Raw genomic sequence first — 20,331 nt, 5'->3', positions numbered from 1 at the left:
TTTCGTTTGTTTGTGCCGTATGCGTTCCTATACCATTCATCCGATTGGGATGAAATTTTGGTGAGTTGTTATGCGCATGCCCGTAAATGTTTCTGAGGCGGTATAATTATTTTTCAATAGTTGGAGTACAAATAGTTTAAAAAAAAGTGTTTATTTAATATTATATAGCGGTACTTCGTCTCTTTTTGTTGTATAAGTGCGCACGCATGACACAATTTATTTAAATATAAAAGAGAGACAGAGATAGAGATATATATATATAGTATGATAGAGAGACAGAGATAAGTTGAGATAGAGTGAGGTATAGAGAATGAAATGTGTTAGATAAATAGATATATAGATTTATAGAGATATATAGAGATTTATATTTAGAAGAGAAGAGAGAATGGGAGATAAAAATGTATATATTTAGATTTAAATAGATAAATATAGAGAGATACATAGATATATATAAATGTAGATAGAGATAAATATATATTTGTAGAGATGGTTAGATGATTTGTATATGTGTTACTACTTCAAACATATTGCAAAACAAAACTGAATGTGGCATTGCAATGCATGACAAGCATTAGCTAGATAATTAAATCTTTTCAATATAAGTAATTATTTTTTTTTTAGTTTTTTTCTATAGTGCTTTATAGAGTCTAGATTACATACAGACCACCAATTTTGAAATATATACAGGTAAATAAATAAACACTGGCAGAACAACGTCTGCCGGGATCTGAAAGTGATATAAATTATTTTGTACACTTGACATTCAAATTAAGAAGACAATAATTACTAACTACATCTGATTTCGAAAAAGGTCCCCTTCACCCTATGTTCAGCGTGGACAACGCCGGGTACTGCAGATAGTGTATCATATGTTAATGTAAGCACGTTGTTATGTGTGTCAATGTATCATATGCTAATATTTCTTGTAAATGTGCATTGTTTTAATGCGGTCTCTAAAAGTAGAGTATTGCTTACTCTCGTATTACATGTGGTCCGAAGCCCGTGAAAATGCAGAGGGTGACGATATAAAAGGTTTTGTTTCCGTTACTAACATGCTGTTTAAGTGTCTGACAGTAAAAGTCGGTGAGATGGAGAGCCGGTGTGAGATGGAAAGCTGGTGAGACGGAGAGCCAGCGAGAGAGATGGAGAGCCGGTGGGGCGAGCATGGCCGGTGGGGAGAGCAAGTTCGTGAGAGAGAGAGATAGAGAGAGAGAGAGGAAGAAACACCCGCTAATCTACATATGAAAAGAAAGCAATATTTTCAAGTGTATATTAACGAAAAAATATACATGTATGAAATTTTTGCACCGAGAGTTTTAATTATAAAATAATAATACCCTGGTGTTAATTACAGATTTATTTTTCTGGATGAGTTTAATATTTTTATTATGTATGCTTGAAATAATGAATATTTACATTCCTGAAATAGTAATATTATTATTTTACATTATTATGAAGCTTTAATATACTTTGAAATAGTAAATATAAGGTTTTGTATTTGTGATTTTTTTTCTGCACACATTTTTTAAAGAGTAGAATTAATAAACTTTACATCATACAAAACAGCGATGAAATAATGGTGACAAACCAAAAACAAAGCCATTGGTGTATATACAGGATTTCCGAAAAGTCTTTCCCTGATTACACAAATTTATAACTTCGGCTAGACGTACGATAAAAATATGAAAGTGGTGTCAAAATGTTAGGTCATAACTCAAGTTTTTTTTTTTTTGTTATAGGTTCGCAGTATGTGTGCAGTGTCTGAGGAGTAGTGGCCAGGAAGCCGGACATGATTACCAATCAGGAGAAAGCGCAGTGTGTCCTGTGGTACCACGAGACACGATCGCCAATAACAGTGTATAAAAACTTCCAGACCACATATGGAAACATTCCCCCTGATGTCAAGAGCATTAAGACTTGGTATGAGAAGTTCAAGACCACAGGGTCGGTTGCTGACCTTCCGAAGTCTGGTCGCCCATCAATCTCAGCTGAAAGGTTGCAAGCTGTGAGACAGTCATTTCTGCGAAGTCCGAATCAATCTGTGCGAAGGGCCTCCCGTGAATTACAGATGCCAAAAAGCTCTCTCCACGATATCTTATACAAATTTTTAATGTTTCGTGCACACAAAGTACATATTGTTCAGGCTCTGTTGCTCAATGACAGTACACATCGATATGAATTTGCGGTCGAAATTTTATCACGTATGGAGGACGATAATGGCTATTTCCAACGAATTGCCTTTTCTGACGAGGCAACCATTTTTGTCAGTGGAGTAGTGAATCGCCATAACGTGCGCATTTGGTTCACTGCCCCCTGGCGAGGTGATGGAGTGTACCAGAGGAAGTCCAAAAGTGAATGTTTGGTGCGCGCTTTTGCATGACAGAATTATCGGGTCATTCTTCTTCGCTGAGACAACCATCACATTTCCAGTTTATTTGGACATGTTACAAATTTATGCTGTTCCTCAGCTGCTTGAGTATCACCCCGCTGTCATGTTTCAACAAGACGGTGCACCACCTCATTGGGGTTTGGAGGTCCGTGCCTATTTTTATATGACCTTTCCTGAACGATGGATCGGTCGTGATGGTCCAACGGTTTGGCCTCCACGCTCTCCTGACATAACCCCATTAGACATATTTTTATGGGGTTGTCAAGGACGAGGTCTACCGAACACATGTACCAGATATCGTAACCCTTCGACAATTGATAACCATAGTCATTGCATCGATCCCTCCAATGATGTTGGCTAATGTGTGGACTGAAATTGAATATCGACTAGATGTGCTACGCTCTGCTAAAGGTGCTCATGTGGAAGAGTATTGATGTTTGAAAAATTCTTGGATAGATTCTCAACAGTTTGTCACCAGTTTAATATTTTTGTCTTACTTCTATCCGATGTTATTAATTTTTGTAATCAGGAAAAGACTTTTTGGACATCCTGTATATTTTATTTACAACAGTTCATCTCAACACCGTCCAAATACAGAGAAAATTTATAAGAAAAAATTAAATATCACTGATCACAAGATTATGTGTCTAGGCTAACAGAGGCTATCGTACAGAAGGTCGATTTTCATACTTTTAAGACGTCGGTACTTCGTGCTGTGTGTCCGCCGCGCATCATGGACGCGTGTAAGCGCGATTTGATTTTCAGGTTTCAGCGTCCTAATGAGTCAGTGAATCATTACATTGATGAGGTTGTTTCCTATGCCGATGTTTTGGAAATTGACATCGCTGAGCCTGAGTTAGTACAGCTTATTTTAGGTAACTTTGCGCCCCATGTGCTCACCCACTGTGGCATTGTTAGCTTCGCCTACCTCCTTCGATGCTTTGCGTGCCTGGGGTAGTGAGGTAGAGGCGCGTTTATTAGCGGTGTCTAAATATAAGGCTGAGTTCTCGCCTCCCGCTAGGTCTACGTCCGTGTCACGTGTTCGTGACAGGGGATTTCACAGCCTACAGGTTACGTCAGATTTTCGTGGCAGTGACGCACACGATGCTGACACTCGTGTTTTATGCACGCATGAAAGTAATAGTCATCAACGTTCCTCCTTTGTGCCTCGCCTTCATGACAGTTCACGTGCGTGGCGTTCGCCTTCACATAGGTTTGACAGCGGGTCGGATGCTCGCTTCCCCGCCGGCGCGTTTGACTGGCGGTGGGGTTGTCACTTTTACGCAGCCGACACAGGTTGTTCCAACATTCAGTCACGCTCGCTGTGCAAATTGTTGCGTGTTTGGACACGTAACTCAGGACTGTGATCAGGCACGCGTTGATGTTAACGCACGTAAATGTTTTTCCTGTAGGGGATTGGGTCATTACCCGAGTAATTGTCCGGGAAACGGTCATTGACAGGACGGAAGAGAGGTCGTTTCTGTCGCCTCTATAGGAAAGCCTCTAGCTCTGTTTCTCTGAATTTCTTGCCCGTGTGTATTCACGAGCGTTTCTTTTCGGCTCTCGTTGATACCGGTGCTACATGCTCGGCTATTAGTGAGACGTTTCTCCAAACATTTCCTAAATTTTCTTTTCGTGTATTTTCTGAAAACCAGATTAATATTTGCGTGGCGAATGGCGAGTGCCTTCGCGCAAATACGTTCGTGGTATTCACTTTAAAATTAAACATTTTTCCTGGAATTGTAAGTATCTTGTACCTGGTCTTTCACCTAATTTTATTTTGGGCTTAGATTTTTTGAGCAAGACTCGCAGTGTTCTGGATGTGGGCCAGCGTAAGTTCCGTTATGATTTCGCCCCTTCAGTGAAAGTTCCCTTACGTTCGCAGCCTAGTAAGTCTGTTATCTTTGAGTGCCGCGATGCTGATAGCATTGCGCAAGGGCAGGCTATTGCTGACCTAGTTCACGCCTTTTCCGATGTTATCACCTCTAAATTAGGACTTTGTGACATTTTTCCCTATAAATTCTATTTAAAGGATGAAGTACATGTTCATGCTAAATATCTTAATGTTTCTCCCCCTAAACTTCAAGCCATGCGCGACATCGTGGATAAGCTCTTGGCCGCTGGTGTAATGTAATTTCACCTTCTACTTCTGATTTTTGCACTCCTACTTTTTTAGTGCGTAAAAAAGACGGCACGAGCTGGCGCATGGTGCACAATTACATTCCTCTGAACCATAAAATTGCTAACGACGATGTTTATCCACTTCCTACTGTTGAGTCTGCCCTTCAGCATTTAGGTAAAGCTAGATATTTTTCGGTTATTGATTTGAATCAAAGTTTTCACCAGTGCCTGCTAGATCCTAGTTGCCGCAAGTATACAGCATTTTCAACTCCTTTTGGCCATTTTGAATTTAATCGTGTGCCTATGGGTGTTAGTTTTGGCAGTCAGGCTATGAGCTGGATCCTTGATCATGTTCTATTTGATCTTAAGTATGATTATGTGTTTTATTATGTCGATGACATCATTGTTTACAGTAACACCTTTGAGGATCACATTACTCGCCTGACTGAAGTCCTTTCTCGTTTACGAGAGGCCAATCTCACTGTTAACCCGAAGAAGGTTACATTAGGAAAAACATCTGTTAAATTTTTAGGTTATGTTATTTCACAAGGTACCCTCCTGATGGATCCTGACAAGATCGCCCCTATCGTCCAGTTTCCTAGGCCTGTCAATTTAAAGGGAGTTCAGCGTTTATTAGGTATGTTAGGTTATTTTTCCAGATTTATTTATAATATTGCTTCCTTATCTGCTCCTTTAAATATTTTGCGTAAGAAGGATCCTATTTTGAGTGGGGCACTGGACAAGAGAAATCTTTTCAGGCGCTGAAGTCTTGTATGGCTTCACCCCCAGTGCTCATTCTACCCGATTTTAGTAAGCGGTTTGCCGTTCAGGTTTATGCTTCGCACAATGCACTTGGAGCCATCCTAGGACACCTGGAGGAAGGCCAGATTAGGCCTATTGCCTATGCTAGTCGCTCGCTATCAGAGTCTGAGCAGCGATTAGGTGTATATGAGAAGGAGGCCCTGGCTTGCCTGTTCGGCCTAGAAAAATTTGAAAGTTATCTGGATGCTCGGGAGTTTGATATATATACCGACAACCGAGCCCTTAGTTGGCTGTTTAATCATCCTCATCAGCTGGGTAAGCTGGGTCGCTGGATTTTGATGTTATCACTGTTTCAGTTTGTCATCCATCACATTCCAGGTAAAGGTAATGTTATAGCCGACTCTCTCTCTCGCATGTTTTGCACCGATGAATTCGAGCCTTTGGAACCTCGCTCTTCTGACGTTACTAAATTTATTACTGCCTTTAAATTTTTTCATGAATCCTATTTTAATATTAAGGAATGTTAGACTCAGGACCCCTCTGCCAGCAGGTACTTAGAGATCTTCATGATAAGAAGGCTGTTCCCTATGTTGAGGAGAGTGGCATGTTGTATTTTACAGGAAATTCTGGCAGAGCCCGAAAGGCTGTTGTTCCAGCTGTCTTGAAACCTATGGTGTTAACCTATTTTCTTGCATCTCTCTTAGGTGGTCATCTAGGAATTGATAAAACTTTTCGCAGAATTTCAGCGCACCTGTTTTGGCCCGAGCTTCATGCTGCTGTTCGGAGCTTTGTTCGATCCTGTCTCGACTGCCAGATTTCTAAGCCGCCGCATAATTCCAAGGTGGGTTTGTATGCTGCTGATCCTCCTGTTGCGCCCTGGCATGTCTTGCATGTAAATATTTTTGGTCCTCTGACACGTTCTAAGAAGGGTAATGTGTGTTTGCTTGTTGTTCTGGATATTTTCACAAAATTTGTTATTTTATTACCTCTTCGAAACATCAAAGCTGCTACTATTGTTAAGGTACTTAAGGAACAGGTAAGTTGTTTGGTCCTCCATGTATGGTTGTTTCTGACAATGCCCCGTATTTTCAGTCTACTATCTATAAGATTTTTCTTTTTGAATGGGCTGTTAAACCTATTTATAGTTCAGCTTATTTTCCGCAGGGCAACATGGTAGAACGACAAAATAAGTTTCTTAAAAGTATCCTGATTTCCTTCTACCGGTCTGATCATCAGACTCTTTGGGATTCGGATTTGGAGTACATTAATGTCGGACTTAATTCGGCTCTTCATTCTGCTACTGGTTTTCCACCTTCAATTCCGTTCCTAGGCCGTGAGCTTACCATCCCCTTACTGAACCAGTGGGGCTTGCCGTCCCTGGACACCAGCCTGGACGCCCAGGCATTGGAAAATGTACTCGACACGGTTTCCTGTAACATTCATAAGGCCTGTAAGGCCGTTTCTGACAAGTACAACAAGGCTAGAGCTCCTCATGGTTATAAGATTGGGGATTTAGTTCTTTGTAGAGCATTTATATTGCCTAAGTTGGCTGATCAATTGAATGTAAAGTTACTTCCTCCTTATGAGGAATCTTATTGTATCGACAAGTTTTTGGGTGCCAATACCCTTTTTTTAAGGTGCTGTAAGCGCAAATTTAAATTTCGAAAGGCTCACGTAACCCAGGTGAAACCTTTCGTTAAGTAATTTTTTTTATGGGTTTGTTGTAAGTTATTGGCAGTATTATATCCAGTTACAGTATTATATATATATATTTATATCCCTGTTGTTGTTCCAAATATTTGTTATTGTTATCAGAATTATTTATTGTTCTTATGAGATGAGATTAGCCTATGGGCCTGTTATGTGTTCGTGTTCCTAGGAACTTGTGTTTGAAAATTGAAATTTGTATCTGCATTTGTTTTCTGTTTGTTGGATTTGCGCGTGGTGTTGCGGCTCCATTTCTTCTTTTTTTTTTTTTAGTTTGGCGCGCCATCCTTTTTCCCTGTTACCCTTGCTTGCTGTGCCCGACTTCCGCCAGCGATCTTCAGCTTCACCTCACCGAGAGACGTCTCCGTGGGATCTTCCGTTCGACACCTCCTCCCTACTGGTGTTACCTGCCTGTGAGAGCCGATCGTGCTTCTGCCCATCGTCCTACCATGAACTTGTCTGGCGGCTTCCTCGTAGTGTGGAGGCTCGATGCTGTCTCGCCGCTTCTGGGTCTTGGAGAGCGACCTTGTTGATTCCAGCTGAGTGCTTCCCGCACCGCCGTGAGTCTATGGCTGCCCCTGGCCCTTGCTGGACGGGCTCTGGACGTCGTTGCTGACCCCTTCGGCAGCCTGCTAAGGCACTGTGACCTGGTGTTGCCTGCTGGAGTCCCCTCCCACGCCTGGGTGGTTGCGACTCGCAGAACCGCCCTGCTCCGAGCCCTTGTTCTGGGCTGAACATCAACTTCGTACCTGAACTTCTTACTCCGTACTCCGTATCAGCTGCTGGCTGCTGTCTACCGCTGTTCCGAAGACCTGCGTAGCGTGTGCCTACGTCCGAAGCCATCTCGTTGATCGCCGCGGAAATCCTTAAGTTTGCTGTTTAATGCTGTCTCCAGTCTCCAGTCTCCAGTCTCCAGTCTCCGATGTCAACGTCATGAACTTTCTTCATAGTGTGGATCCACATGCTCTCCAGGCAGAGACACTTTAGGGAGGGGGGTTGAAGCAGTGCGGGCACTGCTTGGCGTTCCTTCCTCTCCGTTCCCCTCCCCACTCCTCCTTTCCCCTTCCTCTCCAACTTCACCTTCCTACCCCCCTCTTCCTCCCTTCCCCGCCGCGCCACCAGCACACTCTGCCGTATTTGTTCCCGGCTATATAACCTCGGCACTCGGGCTAATTGCCGCAGTCTTCCGGTCGTTTGACACGAGGACTGTCACTTGGGGCTGGCGTCGCGTTGGTATGTACTCGGCTGTGAAACTTAACATCTGTAATTGCCAGTACTTAGTATGATTTCTTGTTCTTGCTTGTACGTCGTGGCCGCACTTTCACTTATTCATTTTTGCCATGTTTAGTAATGTTTGTAATTTCTCTTGGACCCTTCAGGTCAGTGCTTAACTGGATTCTTTGCCTTAATTTCTTTTGCTCATGCCTAGTACTACCGGTAGCTTATGTAACAGTGTTTTTCTGCGGTTGTATATGGGCATGCCATGATGGCTTTGGACACTTCTTGTCAAGCCGTGTCGTAACGGTAATCGTAACTTTATGTAATTGTAAATGTAAACTCTTTATTTCTTTCTTGTTGTTGCCTAGCGGCCCATATAATTGTGCTACGTTAAACGCGTCGTCGGCTTGCCCCATTTATTGCACCATTGTTTTAACTTGTTTTGTATTTATGATTCCCGCGGGATGTTTCGCTCAGAACCCATAAATGTTATGTGCATTGTATGCTACATTTGTTAATAAATTACACTGCTGGTTAATTGGTATATGGACTTTGCTTTTTGTAGCACAGCGAACTTCTGCCGTCGGTCGTACTGGAACGACATTTTGTTGTTTCTGTTTATTGTCAGTTGTAGGTGCGAGTAAAGTAGTAATAAAGATGCTCATAAAACCAACATTAAGCACTTGGGTGTTACAATGGGCACAGTGAAAACCTTTATAATATTTTTCACACTTTTCAATTTGGTTTCCATAAGTCTTTATAAGTCTGTTGAAGGAAGGACCATTGCTCTGTCAGCTAAGCTCAATAACTTTGGCACTGCACAGTTTTCTCACAATATGTTTTTGATGGTCTCCAAGGACGTAGACTACATCGTCTTCAGGGTCAACTAGGTCCGACAGCACCATTTTTACTTGATCATAGCTCAATTTACCTTCATTCCACGAGAGTCAGTTCACTTCATAGGTTAGTTTATGATTCTCGCTTTGTGAATTTCTGTCTAGCTCAGCCCAGTCACACGGTGGTTTAAAAATGTATACACTAGTCTTGACTTCGTCGCCACCAACGACTGATATTACTGCTAGTTGCTTAATTATATAGCCCTTTTGGGATGTAAGACACTGAACGTTGACAAGAGAGAGTGTCATTTTGATAGCACTCAAGACTTTGATGAGTGACTCCTACCTCAAAGTTGACGGCGTTGCTGGTGCGTGATGAATATGCAAGGCTCGAGAGTGTTGTCTCTGCAAGGGGGAAGTCCTGGCATTGGCGAGGCCGAGACGTCTGGATGCTCGTAGCAGTGGACCAGCCCACAGTAACTGCAGGCTTATCGACGACGGCTCCTACACCTTGACCTCATGTGGGGTGTGTCGGGCACGGAAGAAATACCTCTTTCACACCCGGTGCATGGTAGACAGACTTGGATGTCTGTGTCTTGCTCTAGGTATTTTTAACGGCAGGTATTTGTACACGTGGTGTATTTCGTGTGGATAATACACGAGCAGGAACTCCTTTGGTAGACAACGTAACTCCGTCTCCTTGTCCAGACCTCCTAGAGTACGGATTTTGCCATACGCCACAATTGCCGAAATTATCTTGGCCCCGCCTGCACAACAGGTAAATATTACCTCCTATGTAGACGACCGGAGCGGGGACGTGGAACTAATGCTGTAAACTTAAGGCTCCCGGGGTGGGCAACCAGTATTTATAGGCAAAAAAGAGGGTTAGGGGGTAGAGGGGTCAGAAATTTGGGTGGTGGTGGCGGGTTCATTTCAAGAAAAAATATTAATATTTTAGAGAGGCGGGATTAATTTCCGAGAATTAAGGAAAGGGAAAATAATTCCAAAAAAAAAAATTGGAAAAGAAGGGTGGAGGGGGGCTGAGAATGTTATTCATATATGCAATGGTCAAAGTAGTGCTGGTTCAGTCTGCTGGTAGCCTCCGTGGGGGAAGGACCTGTCGGCATTTTTTTTTTGAGCTCACCGAGTTCGATCCGAGGACGTAAGTGCGTCTTTAAATATTAAAATTTTAATAAATTATATTTATTAAATTTTTTTATGAAATTGAATAATTAATATTTTACTAAATTTTAGAATGTTTTTATTAAAATCGGATAGTAAATAGAGATTGTCAAGATGTCTGTCGTAACGAAAATTGCAACGGTGGTGTCAATTTAAAATGGCGGAAAACTATTGAAAACAATATGGTGGTGATGACGTCATCCAAGATGGCCGCAAAGGTCAAAGGTCAAGGTCAAATTCAAAAGTCAAGGTCATCCAAGTTGGCCGCCATGACGTCACAATCCATGATGTGGATACCCAACCACATCCACACCCTAAACCCTGTGCCCCGACCACCATTTACATACTAATGATGTGTTTGACCACCTACTGAATGCGCCTGACAACCAACGAGATATCACGTGCTCACCTAATGGTTGTTCATTCCCGAACGCTGAAAAGATATTCCTGGCTACTAACTGGGCGCGTATTGCCACCTACTGAACGTGCCTTACCGCCGAATACATGCCTGGCCACGGTCTGAATGTGCCTAACCACCGACTGGATGTGCCTGGCCGCCTATTATGTGCCTGGCTACCGAAAAGAAATGCCTGGTTAGTCACTTGATATGTTTAACAAACTCAAAACACATGTCATGGTATGCAAATGATTCGTTTCGCCTTCTAAGAAGAATGTAGATATCGATAAATGCTAGTAATTTACTTGTTTGTATTTGTAGAATTTTTGTCACAAATTTCTTATTTAAATGTGTGTTGCTTTTTTCTCTAACTAGTAACCTTTAAGAAAATTATAATTAAATTAATATCGTTTTAGCTTAAATTTATGTTAATATGCTTTTTATATTGTTTTGCATCAATAATGGATATAACCGAGGACGGATATCAATCAAATAAATCTTTATTTGAATAAGTGGTAATGAACGCCGGCTGCACGCACGAAAAATTGTCCATTTACGCACATTGTCCCATTACGCTGTCTCCAGTTACACTCATTGTACGCTTGCGCCGCATCTATCATTCTTCCAATCGATTGGAACAACCATCGATTTGACTTTTTCGAGGCACATTAAACTTGAAATACTCCCATTCGTTTCCTACTTTTCCTATCATTAACAGAATAACACAGACGGGAAGAAGTTAAATAGCAAACATGTATAAAATTTAATGTTAAAATAATCTCTCCGTTAAAGTAATAAACATATTTGAATTAATAAGTGCAAATAAAAGTTAATTTTACAATTAAATTGTAGATTTAATTTCACTCCTTCTTTGTATCCATACGTAACAGATATAATTCAATAAAAACGGTTCAATTTTATTCATAAAAGTATGAAATCATTTCATCAATGTTTTTTTATGACGTTGTCACGTTAAGCTATCGTTCGTAAACCAACTTTACAGACAACCAATTTTTTTTAAGAACGTCTTTGCGTCACAGGCATATGCAAAAAAGTTTTAATATGACGGGTCCTCCAAGATTAAAATGAGCTTTAAATGATTTGTCTAACTTGCATTAAAAAAAGAGAATATTCGAGTTATACGTGTACTTACGCGCCCTGTGTACATAAATTTATGGCTCTAGTCCTACCCATTTCCTCTAATCAAAAGACGGACAGGACACACGGGAAGATAAACTGTCTCAAACTCTCTATTATACAGATTAGCTGAGGTTTTCGGCTTAGCATAGGTAAATAAAGACTTTTAACCACCAAAGATCTATTCAGAATAATTGTTAAAAGTAAAATATATTAGTGTTCAGTTCAAAATATGTTTTGTAGCTAGATTTCGAATTCAGACTAACCAACACATTGACACGAAGGTAAAAATAGTCACATTGTGTCCTCCAAAGTGCTGATATATATATAACTCATGCCGGAGTGTTGGAAACAAACTCACGACTCTCTCCAGACGAGCGTGAAGCCATAGAAAACATGGCCACCAAGCACCCGCTTTTACTATAGAAATACTGACAAATAATGCGTTCTCGTGTAGTTACCACAGTCTCCATTTTTTAATAATTTCTTCCGCCTTATCTATATGCTTTTGAAAGTGGTTACCTATAAACTTCTAATCAACGTTAACACAATTTTTGCTATCATAACTTCTGCAGCCATTTCACAATTTTTTAATACCATTGGATTGTATGCAACATTAATTTTTCTTTAATATTCCCGTTAAAACTATTGATAACAATTGTGACAGGCTTTAAAAAAAGTTAAATACTTTGTACGCCACACTTTGTACTAATTTCATTGTGTAGTCCACAAACAAATTTAATCATATTGGTCAGAATTCGGAGCGTTTTACCTGAGTCAACAACCATGCTGATGCCAATATTTGAAATGCATTGTAAACAATAAGCAATGATCTAAGATTCAAAGCTTTTCTATTCTTCATTATCTTTGGCCCGAGATTGTTGCAGAAATATAAGTAGGACACTATCACGATAATCATAGGAAACGGTGATGACAGAAAGGGTAAATTCTTCACGCTGGAGTCTGAAACAATTTTACAAAACATGTAATTAGAAAGTTAAATAACATGCATAAAATTTATTTATAGAATCAACTAATTTTTCGAATTTTTTAGTACAAATAAGTGTATATTCCGCGTAGTCATTTAATGCGAAATATATTTTTCATTTGTGATAAATACTTCAAACCTCACTAAGTTCAATATTTGTCAAACACCAACTTATATTTTCTTAGTTATTTACAAGCTGAAGTAATTTTATACAATTGTGTTTACTAAAGTTTGGTGATTAAAAATTGACACAATCATTTATAAATAAAAAAGAACGCACAGACCTTTTCAAAAAATTTTACACAGTAAAATAAAGCGTAGGTTCATAATTTTGTACACTTTTTTTAAAGTTTATTTAACTATAGCCTATATAAGAAAAGCTAGACAAAACCAAATATCAATAAATAGTTGTATGGACATGTGTACAAAAAATGAGCTTTTGAAGTGAAACTTTTAATGCGACTTCCAACAAGGTTGCGTTAAACGTTTAACGCTCCTGGGGAGGGGGAATAGAAAGAGACAGAGCGAGAGTAAATGCGTGGCACTCGAACGCATGCGCGAGCGTTAGCAACGAGTAGGTAGCGTCCAATATTCCAAAGCAAGAGGGAGAGAGAAAGAAAGATACACAAAGGTAGAAAGTAGGAGAGAGAAAGATTGTGAGTCGGTAGATCCCAAGCACATGCGCGTGGTGTTCTTGCTATACAGTGAAGTAAACAGTGTGAGCGTCGTGAAAACCAAAGGGGGAACTACCATTGATGCAGTTTTTGCAAGAAATATTGAAAAAATAGAACTCAAACATTTCGTATCTTACTTTAGTTATCCTAATCCCATTGTAAATGTTATAGATTTGGATATTTCTCCACTCGAAAATGATAATTAAAAGATGCGATAAATTGTGAATTGTAAGCAATGTTAATAAAGTTTGTCTTAAAGAAACAATATGATTTTACTAAAAATCAATTTCTACCCCTTCCTATTTTCATTTCCACATTACGAAGTTTCACTTCTTCCGCGCAGAGGGACTCCACGCACTATTTTTTTTTATCTCGTTATGTAAATTCAAAAATTATTAAATTACAAAAGTTTGGTGAGGAATTTTGTTTTACAGTTATATAATTTATTTTATGGGACACAGAATTGAGTAAATCAAAAACAATTCATCTGAATTTTTTGTTTAAGAAAATTATTATTAATTAAAAATATAACTAAAGTAAATATTCACACTAACATTTTTGTTATGCGAAGATTTACATAGATGACTTTCAAATAAATGTGTTCGAAAAGTTGTAGTGTACAAACGGGGCTCCGAGTGCAGGCTTAAAGGAAAGGTGCTGGGGTTCTGACCGCCATCTTGAATTGCAACATAACGGCGGTCATCTCGGATGTCATTGACCTAGACCTTTGCCTTAGCAGCCATTTTTGGTTCGCCATCTTGGGTCCGCCATCTTGGATCCGCCATTTTTTTAGAATATACCGCCATTTTGTTTTATAGAACTTTCCGCCACTTTAAATCATGATATCACCATTGCAATTTTCGTTACTCCCGCCATCTTGCAAATCCTGAATTTTTATGCCAAAAATTTGGAAAAGATTTTAAAATTCATAAAAAATAATTAATAAAATAATTTTTAAAATTGCACTTATGTCCTCGGTTCGAACCCAGTGTGGGCAAAAATAGAAAATGGCGATAGATCCTTCCCCCATGGCGGCTGCTGGCAGAATGACCCCCACCACTAATGCTAGGGTATATAAATCATCAACTAGTATGACATCATGTCCGCCATCTTTTTTTCAGTAATCGATACAAGGAGCGATAATGTCATATACTTAGTACACATGCCATCTGCTAGAGGGCATTTATATCATATCGTTTAATCGTGGCACTCGTCCTCTTGAAATTTGGATGCCATCCTAGAAATTCGTAATTATTTTCCTAGAAATTCGGAAAAATTCCAAAATTTATTGAAAAAATTTACTCATTAATTTACTGATTTAAACGATACTTGGTTCGATTCTTGCTCAATGCAAAAAAAGTAATTTAATTAAAAATATCACAGAAGTAATAGCTTCTAGAAGTAAACCACATGTTAAAATATAAAATTTAATACATAAATTCTGCACTATTACAAGTACAAAAAAACACATGCAAATTACTACAGTCTTGAGCATTTCTTGATATATAGAGTCTTCTTAGAGTAGGAAGTAAGTCTTTTACATGTCTTGACATGAATTTTCAGAGACGTTGCACATGACATTTGATTACAACATTTTTCACACACAGAAGAATTTTCGATTTCATTGAAAGGACAGTGGTATATTTCATGATGCCTAACATGTTTTATGCATACAAATGTCTTGCCACAGTATATAGAGTTTGATTCTGATGAATGTGCAACCAGTCTGTCACAATTCCTGATGTGTATTTGTAATCTTAAATAGTGTATAAACTAGCTACGACACCTGTTGCACTGATATTTAATGCGTTCAAAGATGTTATTACAATTGTGTATTACATAATAATGTAATTTCCAGTTTTTAATGATGTCAGAGTACCCACTGTTAGGCGATAGAACAGATTCTGCTTCCTTAATCGTCAACACTGGCACCGCTACCATAAATCTCTCCGATGGCGTTGATGTTGCTGCTGTCGCAGCACGTGTCATCTTGGTCTCTGATATCAATGGTTAGTCATGCATACAAGTTGACGTTAAATAAGTCATCGAGTTTCCAAGAATAGCCCGATACTGGTCCATTATGTTAGACAAGTCTAACTATACGATCCGCACATCACCGCAGCCATAAGTGGACTGAAGTTCTCATCGTCTGAGTCTCACTTATATAATTCCATTGGCTGGAAAAATACATGAGTCAAAATAACAACTATTTTCATTATGCTTGCCCTTAACTTTCCCTGAGCATTTTTTTATAATGTTGACGTAAGCTATCTGAACGGTTAAATACTTTACTGCATTTGATGTACTGAAACAATATTCTTTTCAGTACATTAATTGGCTACCCACGTCTTTCATGTCTGCGAGCATTTTTTGGTTTATCAAATGATGCACCACAGTATACGCACTAAAACAATGAAAGTCCATTATACATTGAAGTCTGCAATGTTTCAGGTGAAACTTCAACCGATGGAACAACACAAGTCGATGTCGGTATCGTAATGTCTGCAGTAGATGTTACCGATGTCGTTGGGATTTCTGCAGCTGCCGACATCACAGCCATTGATCTCTCCGATATCGCCATCGTCGTTGTAATCATCGTCGCTAACGTCAGGGTTCCCGTAGACGATGGTACAACTTCCATCCAGGTCAACGTTATAGACGGTAAAGATGCCATAGAGTTTACAATAACAGGTAATTAAGTGACTTAGGCACCAGACTAGTCAAACAAAGCGATCTGCACTGAACCGCGACCAGAGGTGGACTGAGGTACTCATCGTCTGAACCTAAATCATATACCTGCGGCCTTCTGGTATACTACACAAGTAAAATTATTCACTTTATTAAAAAATACTTTTTTATTAGGATAATATTCAGATAAATTTAAATTCTAGAAATAAAATACATACAATTTCCAGTTTTACATATTTATTTAGAAAAATTTTACAAATGCATATTAGGTTAAGGAATTAAGCATTTTTGTAAGCAAAGTCTTTAACGTTACACGAAGTCTGACTCCGAATACTGTTTCGTCTACTCCTGTTCCAACTGATTCGTCGATTCCGGTACTCGTTCGCAGGTTACGGGTCCAGGAACCCAGGTTTCAAATGGGACTTATTTTTCGACAACGACTGCTTCGGTGAGACATGGACAATTACGTCTGTGAACACTGATGCGCCTTGGCTTTGAATCGGGGCTTGTTGAGACAGGTTCACTGACTGAAATACGTTGAGACTCGCGTAGTTTGGACGTCTGCATAGAAGCATCGCAGGTCGCAACCTGCCACATCACGTTCATGTTTGATGTTGCACGTACAGACGAGCCGACTACCTCGACGATGCTAACAGGAAGGATTGTGTGCGGTCTCATATGATAGACGGCATAGTTTCGAGGTTTGCAACTATCTAGTAGCTGCTGAGTCGGTTGGTAGGTAAAGGGACAGTGCAAAAACTTCCAGTGCTGAGCACCTTCATCACAAGTTTCCTTATATGTACGTAGATACCCAGCATCCCAGTAGCTGTACTCGACACTGCTGAAGCTAGGTCTTACGCTCACGTACACGTTAGCAGGATGAAACGGAAACATCTTCTTGCAGGTCGGATGATAACTGAAGACACAAACAGTTGCACGTCCTTTATATATGTTGCCTCCTACTCACACTGCGTGTGCCATTTCCGCATTAGCTGCGAGTTTGTACAGGCACACAACCGTTCAAACTTGTCACGTTGCACGTCATATATTGCATTAAGCTTGCCCAGAGAAGGAAAGCCGTAGTTGGTCTGCAGATCTAAAATTTTTAATTGTGCTTCATATAACTCGCACATCCATTTCTTCTGGTCAGGTCCGGCAAAGTCAATTATTTCGTTTTAAAATAATAAATATTCAATAGTGTTTTTCACTTGGTAATACGGAATTTAACCTTCGTCCCACTCCATACTATAATAATATTTACATAGCTATTCGTTTCAGCGTTTACTTTTTTCGTCCAATAATGTTCAGGGATACAGAGGTTGGAAGGTACGGGTTCAAGTCGTGTCTCAAGAGGTGACGGCAATTTCTTTAAGCACAAATCTGTGTTGGCTCTACAAAACTTGTAGGTTGCAGTACATCTTTTCGCTAGCAATGCTTGGTCTTAACTAAATTAATATCGTAAACGAAACATTATTTATGAGATAATTTTCACAAGCAAGCCGATCTTTTATTATAAGACAAAAAGCATAGGTGTTTCGTAGAGTATTTCGACTTTTCGATGTATCGATCATGCAGTCGATGATGTTTGAATTTATTCAATTGTCCTGTTTGGAAACATTTAACATCATTATCGCAACCTTGTTCTTAAAAAGGTCGGGACTCAGTATCTGTGCTTGCTGATCATTGGTAGGGCCTATAAATTTTATATGCGAGACTATATCTTCCGTTTTCAAAGTCCATGTCCATATTAACATGCGGATAGATTTTTTTTTCAAAAAAATAAATTTTATATTACTTATTTGAAAGGTATCCATACGAAGTGACACGCCTGCATTGAGCTATCTTCCGGTCTGAAGCCCGACGATGATGTATCTTGGTTTATCCGTAACGAAGTTGAACTTTACTATCCAATTTATATACTGACTATGAGGCAAGCCAGGATAAATTTCCAGGCACCAGGATCGGAATGGTACATCAATGTTCTTGCCATTTTGTACGTTTTTCAGTATCTTGATTTTTTCAACCGTGCCACTTGGATATGAAGCAAAATCCACTCGATAGACTGCAGTGTTAGCAATACATCTTGTGGGTTTTCTGCAGCAACTACAGATCCATTAATGTGCGTATTAGCTAAAACAGTACTAGCTCTTGTTTGAAATTAATAATTATATGTTTGTAGTCCTCAGCGAAACAAAGAAGCATGGAGACAGTAACACAAACTTCGAATTTTCCTTTGGCATAGACAGGAAGCACATATATATCCTTGAGAGGCCGAACGGCCCTTTTTGGCAGCAAATAGTTCATTTGGCGTGATCGAAAGATAACTATGCATAGCAGATTTTCTGCCTATATCTCTCGTCTGTTCTACCTTGACGCTATTAAGTACTTATGTAATGCACTCTGTAAGGTGAAGAATACCATTGCAGGATATTGACATTACTGTCGGATGACTGCCATCCGCTTTTGTTAGCGTGCCTCTTATACGGAGAAATTACTGCGAATGTAAAGTACAGATATCTTGGTGCTGTACAGCAATGCGTACTTCTAAAGGTAGTTCATACGGCACGAGCAGGAAAGGCTGATACTCGTGCAGTTACATTGTCGTAATGCTGTCATAAAAAATTTACTGGGTCTTCCACGTTAAGGATTTCGTCTTCCATATTTATTCGTCACTTGTCCAATACTAAGAAGATACTTTACGCTGTCAGGTGTTAATGCACCGATGTCTGGTAGAGAACTGTTCTTATTCACGGTAATACGATTTCTTTTATAACTGTTCGGTGTTACGAACTTTATGCCCATCGCTTCAAGTGCAGACGTAATGTAATTTTTTCGTCTTGAAAATTCACCAATCGTCCTCGCTGGTCAACGATTCTGACGACAACTTCGTGTGCGCACTACACGACGACTGGAACATAAATAATACTTTGGGGTATTTCGACCAGTTTATATCCTGGCGGGACCATTGGCAAAAACTTGTGCAGATTGTTGTTTAGTCTTCCGTTGAGAAACGTTCCACTTGCCAAATTACAGTTTATTCTTATGATATTTACAGGCATTATGTTTACTGCATGCATAGATTCATAAATACTTCCTGCATAATACACCTTTGGTTCGAATCTGAGCAACGTACCTATGGTCCCAGGTTTCGTATAGTTAAAATTTTCACTGCATGTTAAAATGATTTTTTGAATGTTTGGACTTCCAAGCAGTTGAAAGTCTTTCTATATACTGTGGTACAATTTCTTTGATGTAATTTGCAATGTCGTCAATTTCGTAAGAGCCAACAGGTAACTGTATTTCATGAGCGGTCCCATCGCTTTTCAGGAAGCAGATCTTGCAGTTTTCCTCGTCGATATTAGGTATGGCATTATACGTTTGAAAATCTACGAGTCCGATACACCATTCTCCGTCAAAATCCAGAGGTGGGAAATGAACCGCCCGCAGCTCAGATGCGTGACCTGTCAAGGTAAGTGTTATCGACATGACTAAAACATCTTTAACAATGCACAACCTTTAAGTAGAAATTGTTTTTGTCAGCTAATTTTTTTAGTTAAAAAGAGAAGACACAAGTGTCCGCAGTTTGTTTGATTAGGTGACAGTTCGGTTTCGTAATTGTAGAACAATGTAGTGGTTCGGCCCAGGTACCGTCTAGGTTCTGGCGGAGGTCGTAAATTTCCAAAACTATCGTAGTACTCGACCATTTTTCCAGTTTTTATGTATGCTACCCAGTGCATGCCATACATGTAGACACGTATAAATTAATAATGGCGCGCTCGCGAGTCTTTGGCTTGCTGGGTAAAGTGTCTCACATAAACATGCCTCGGAAATTTGGTATTTTCAGTTTTCGAGCGTACCTGATTTAATCTATATTGGTGAACGGACGTTTCGGCAAAGAACTTAGGAACTTTTTTACTCGTTTCTTTCTCATGCCTCGTCCTAATTTCTGAGTTTGCAAGTAGAGTCTGGCACCGTTTTTTTACCCATGAATGGCTTCCATGCATGCGTTGTGTCAATGTGCTTCCTTTAATTGCTTGCGCTTATTCTTCGAAGTGTTGACTGCCCGTACTATACCATTCGTTGCACCGATGAGTCCAACGAGAGCATTTAATGCAGGCAAAATTAAAGGAAGAAAACCTCCAATAATCTTCTTGTCGAGAGTATGTATTTTTTCTTGGCTTTTGCATGCCTGCACCAATCTTACGTTTAGTTTGGTGTGCATTTGTCTTTTA

At 39.7% G+C, this 20,331-nt stretch overlaps 1 protein-coding gene and 1 long non-coding RNA gene across 3 annotated transcripts in view; one reads left to right on the top strand and one right to left on the bottom strand.

The window, feature by feature from the left end:
- Positions 1 to 20,331, bottom strand: part of LOC134535585 (very long chain fatty acid elongase 7-like) — a 120,418-nt gene that overhangs the window by 49,258 nt on the left and 50,829 nt on the right. For both annotated transcript variants that reach the window (XM_063374797.1, XM_063374799.1), the window contains exon 3: positions 12,522 to 12,712. In XM_063374797.1, the coding sequence (XP_063230867.1) occupies positions 12,522 to 12,712 (191 nt within the window). The remainder of the gene's footprint in view (positions 1 to 12,521; positions 12,713 to 20,331) is intronic.
- Positions 1,588 to 8,735, top strand: LOC134535586 (uncharacterized). Its single transcript, XR_010075653.1, has 2 exons — positions 1,588 to 6,113; positions 7,253 to 8,735. It is a non-coding gene; the product is annotated as an uncharacterized LOC134535586 (long non-coding RNA).

This window comes from Bacillus rossius, chromosome 8 (genome assembly GCF_032445375.1).
Source record: "Bacillus rossius redtenbacheri isolate Brsri chromosome 8, Brsri_v3, whole genome shotgun sequence".
Lineage (NCBI taxonomy): Eukaryota > Metazoa > Arthropoda > Insecta > Phasmatodea > Bacillidae > Bacillus > Bacillus rossius.
The sequence above is the reverse complement of the archived record's forward strand: the minus strand, read 5'-3'. Positions and strand labels throughout refer to the sequence as shown.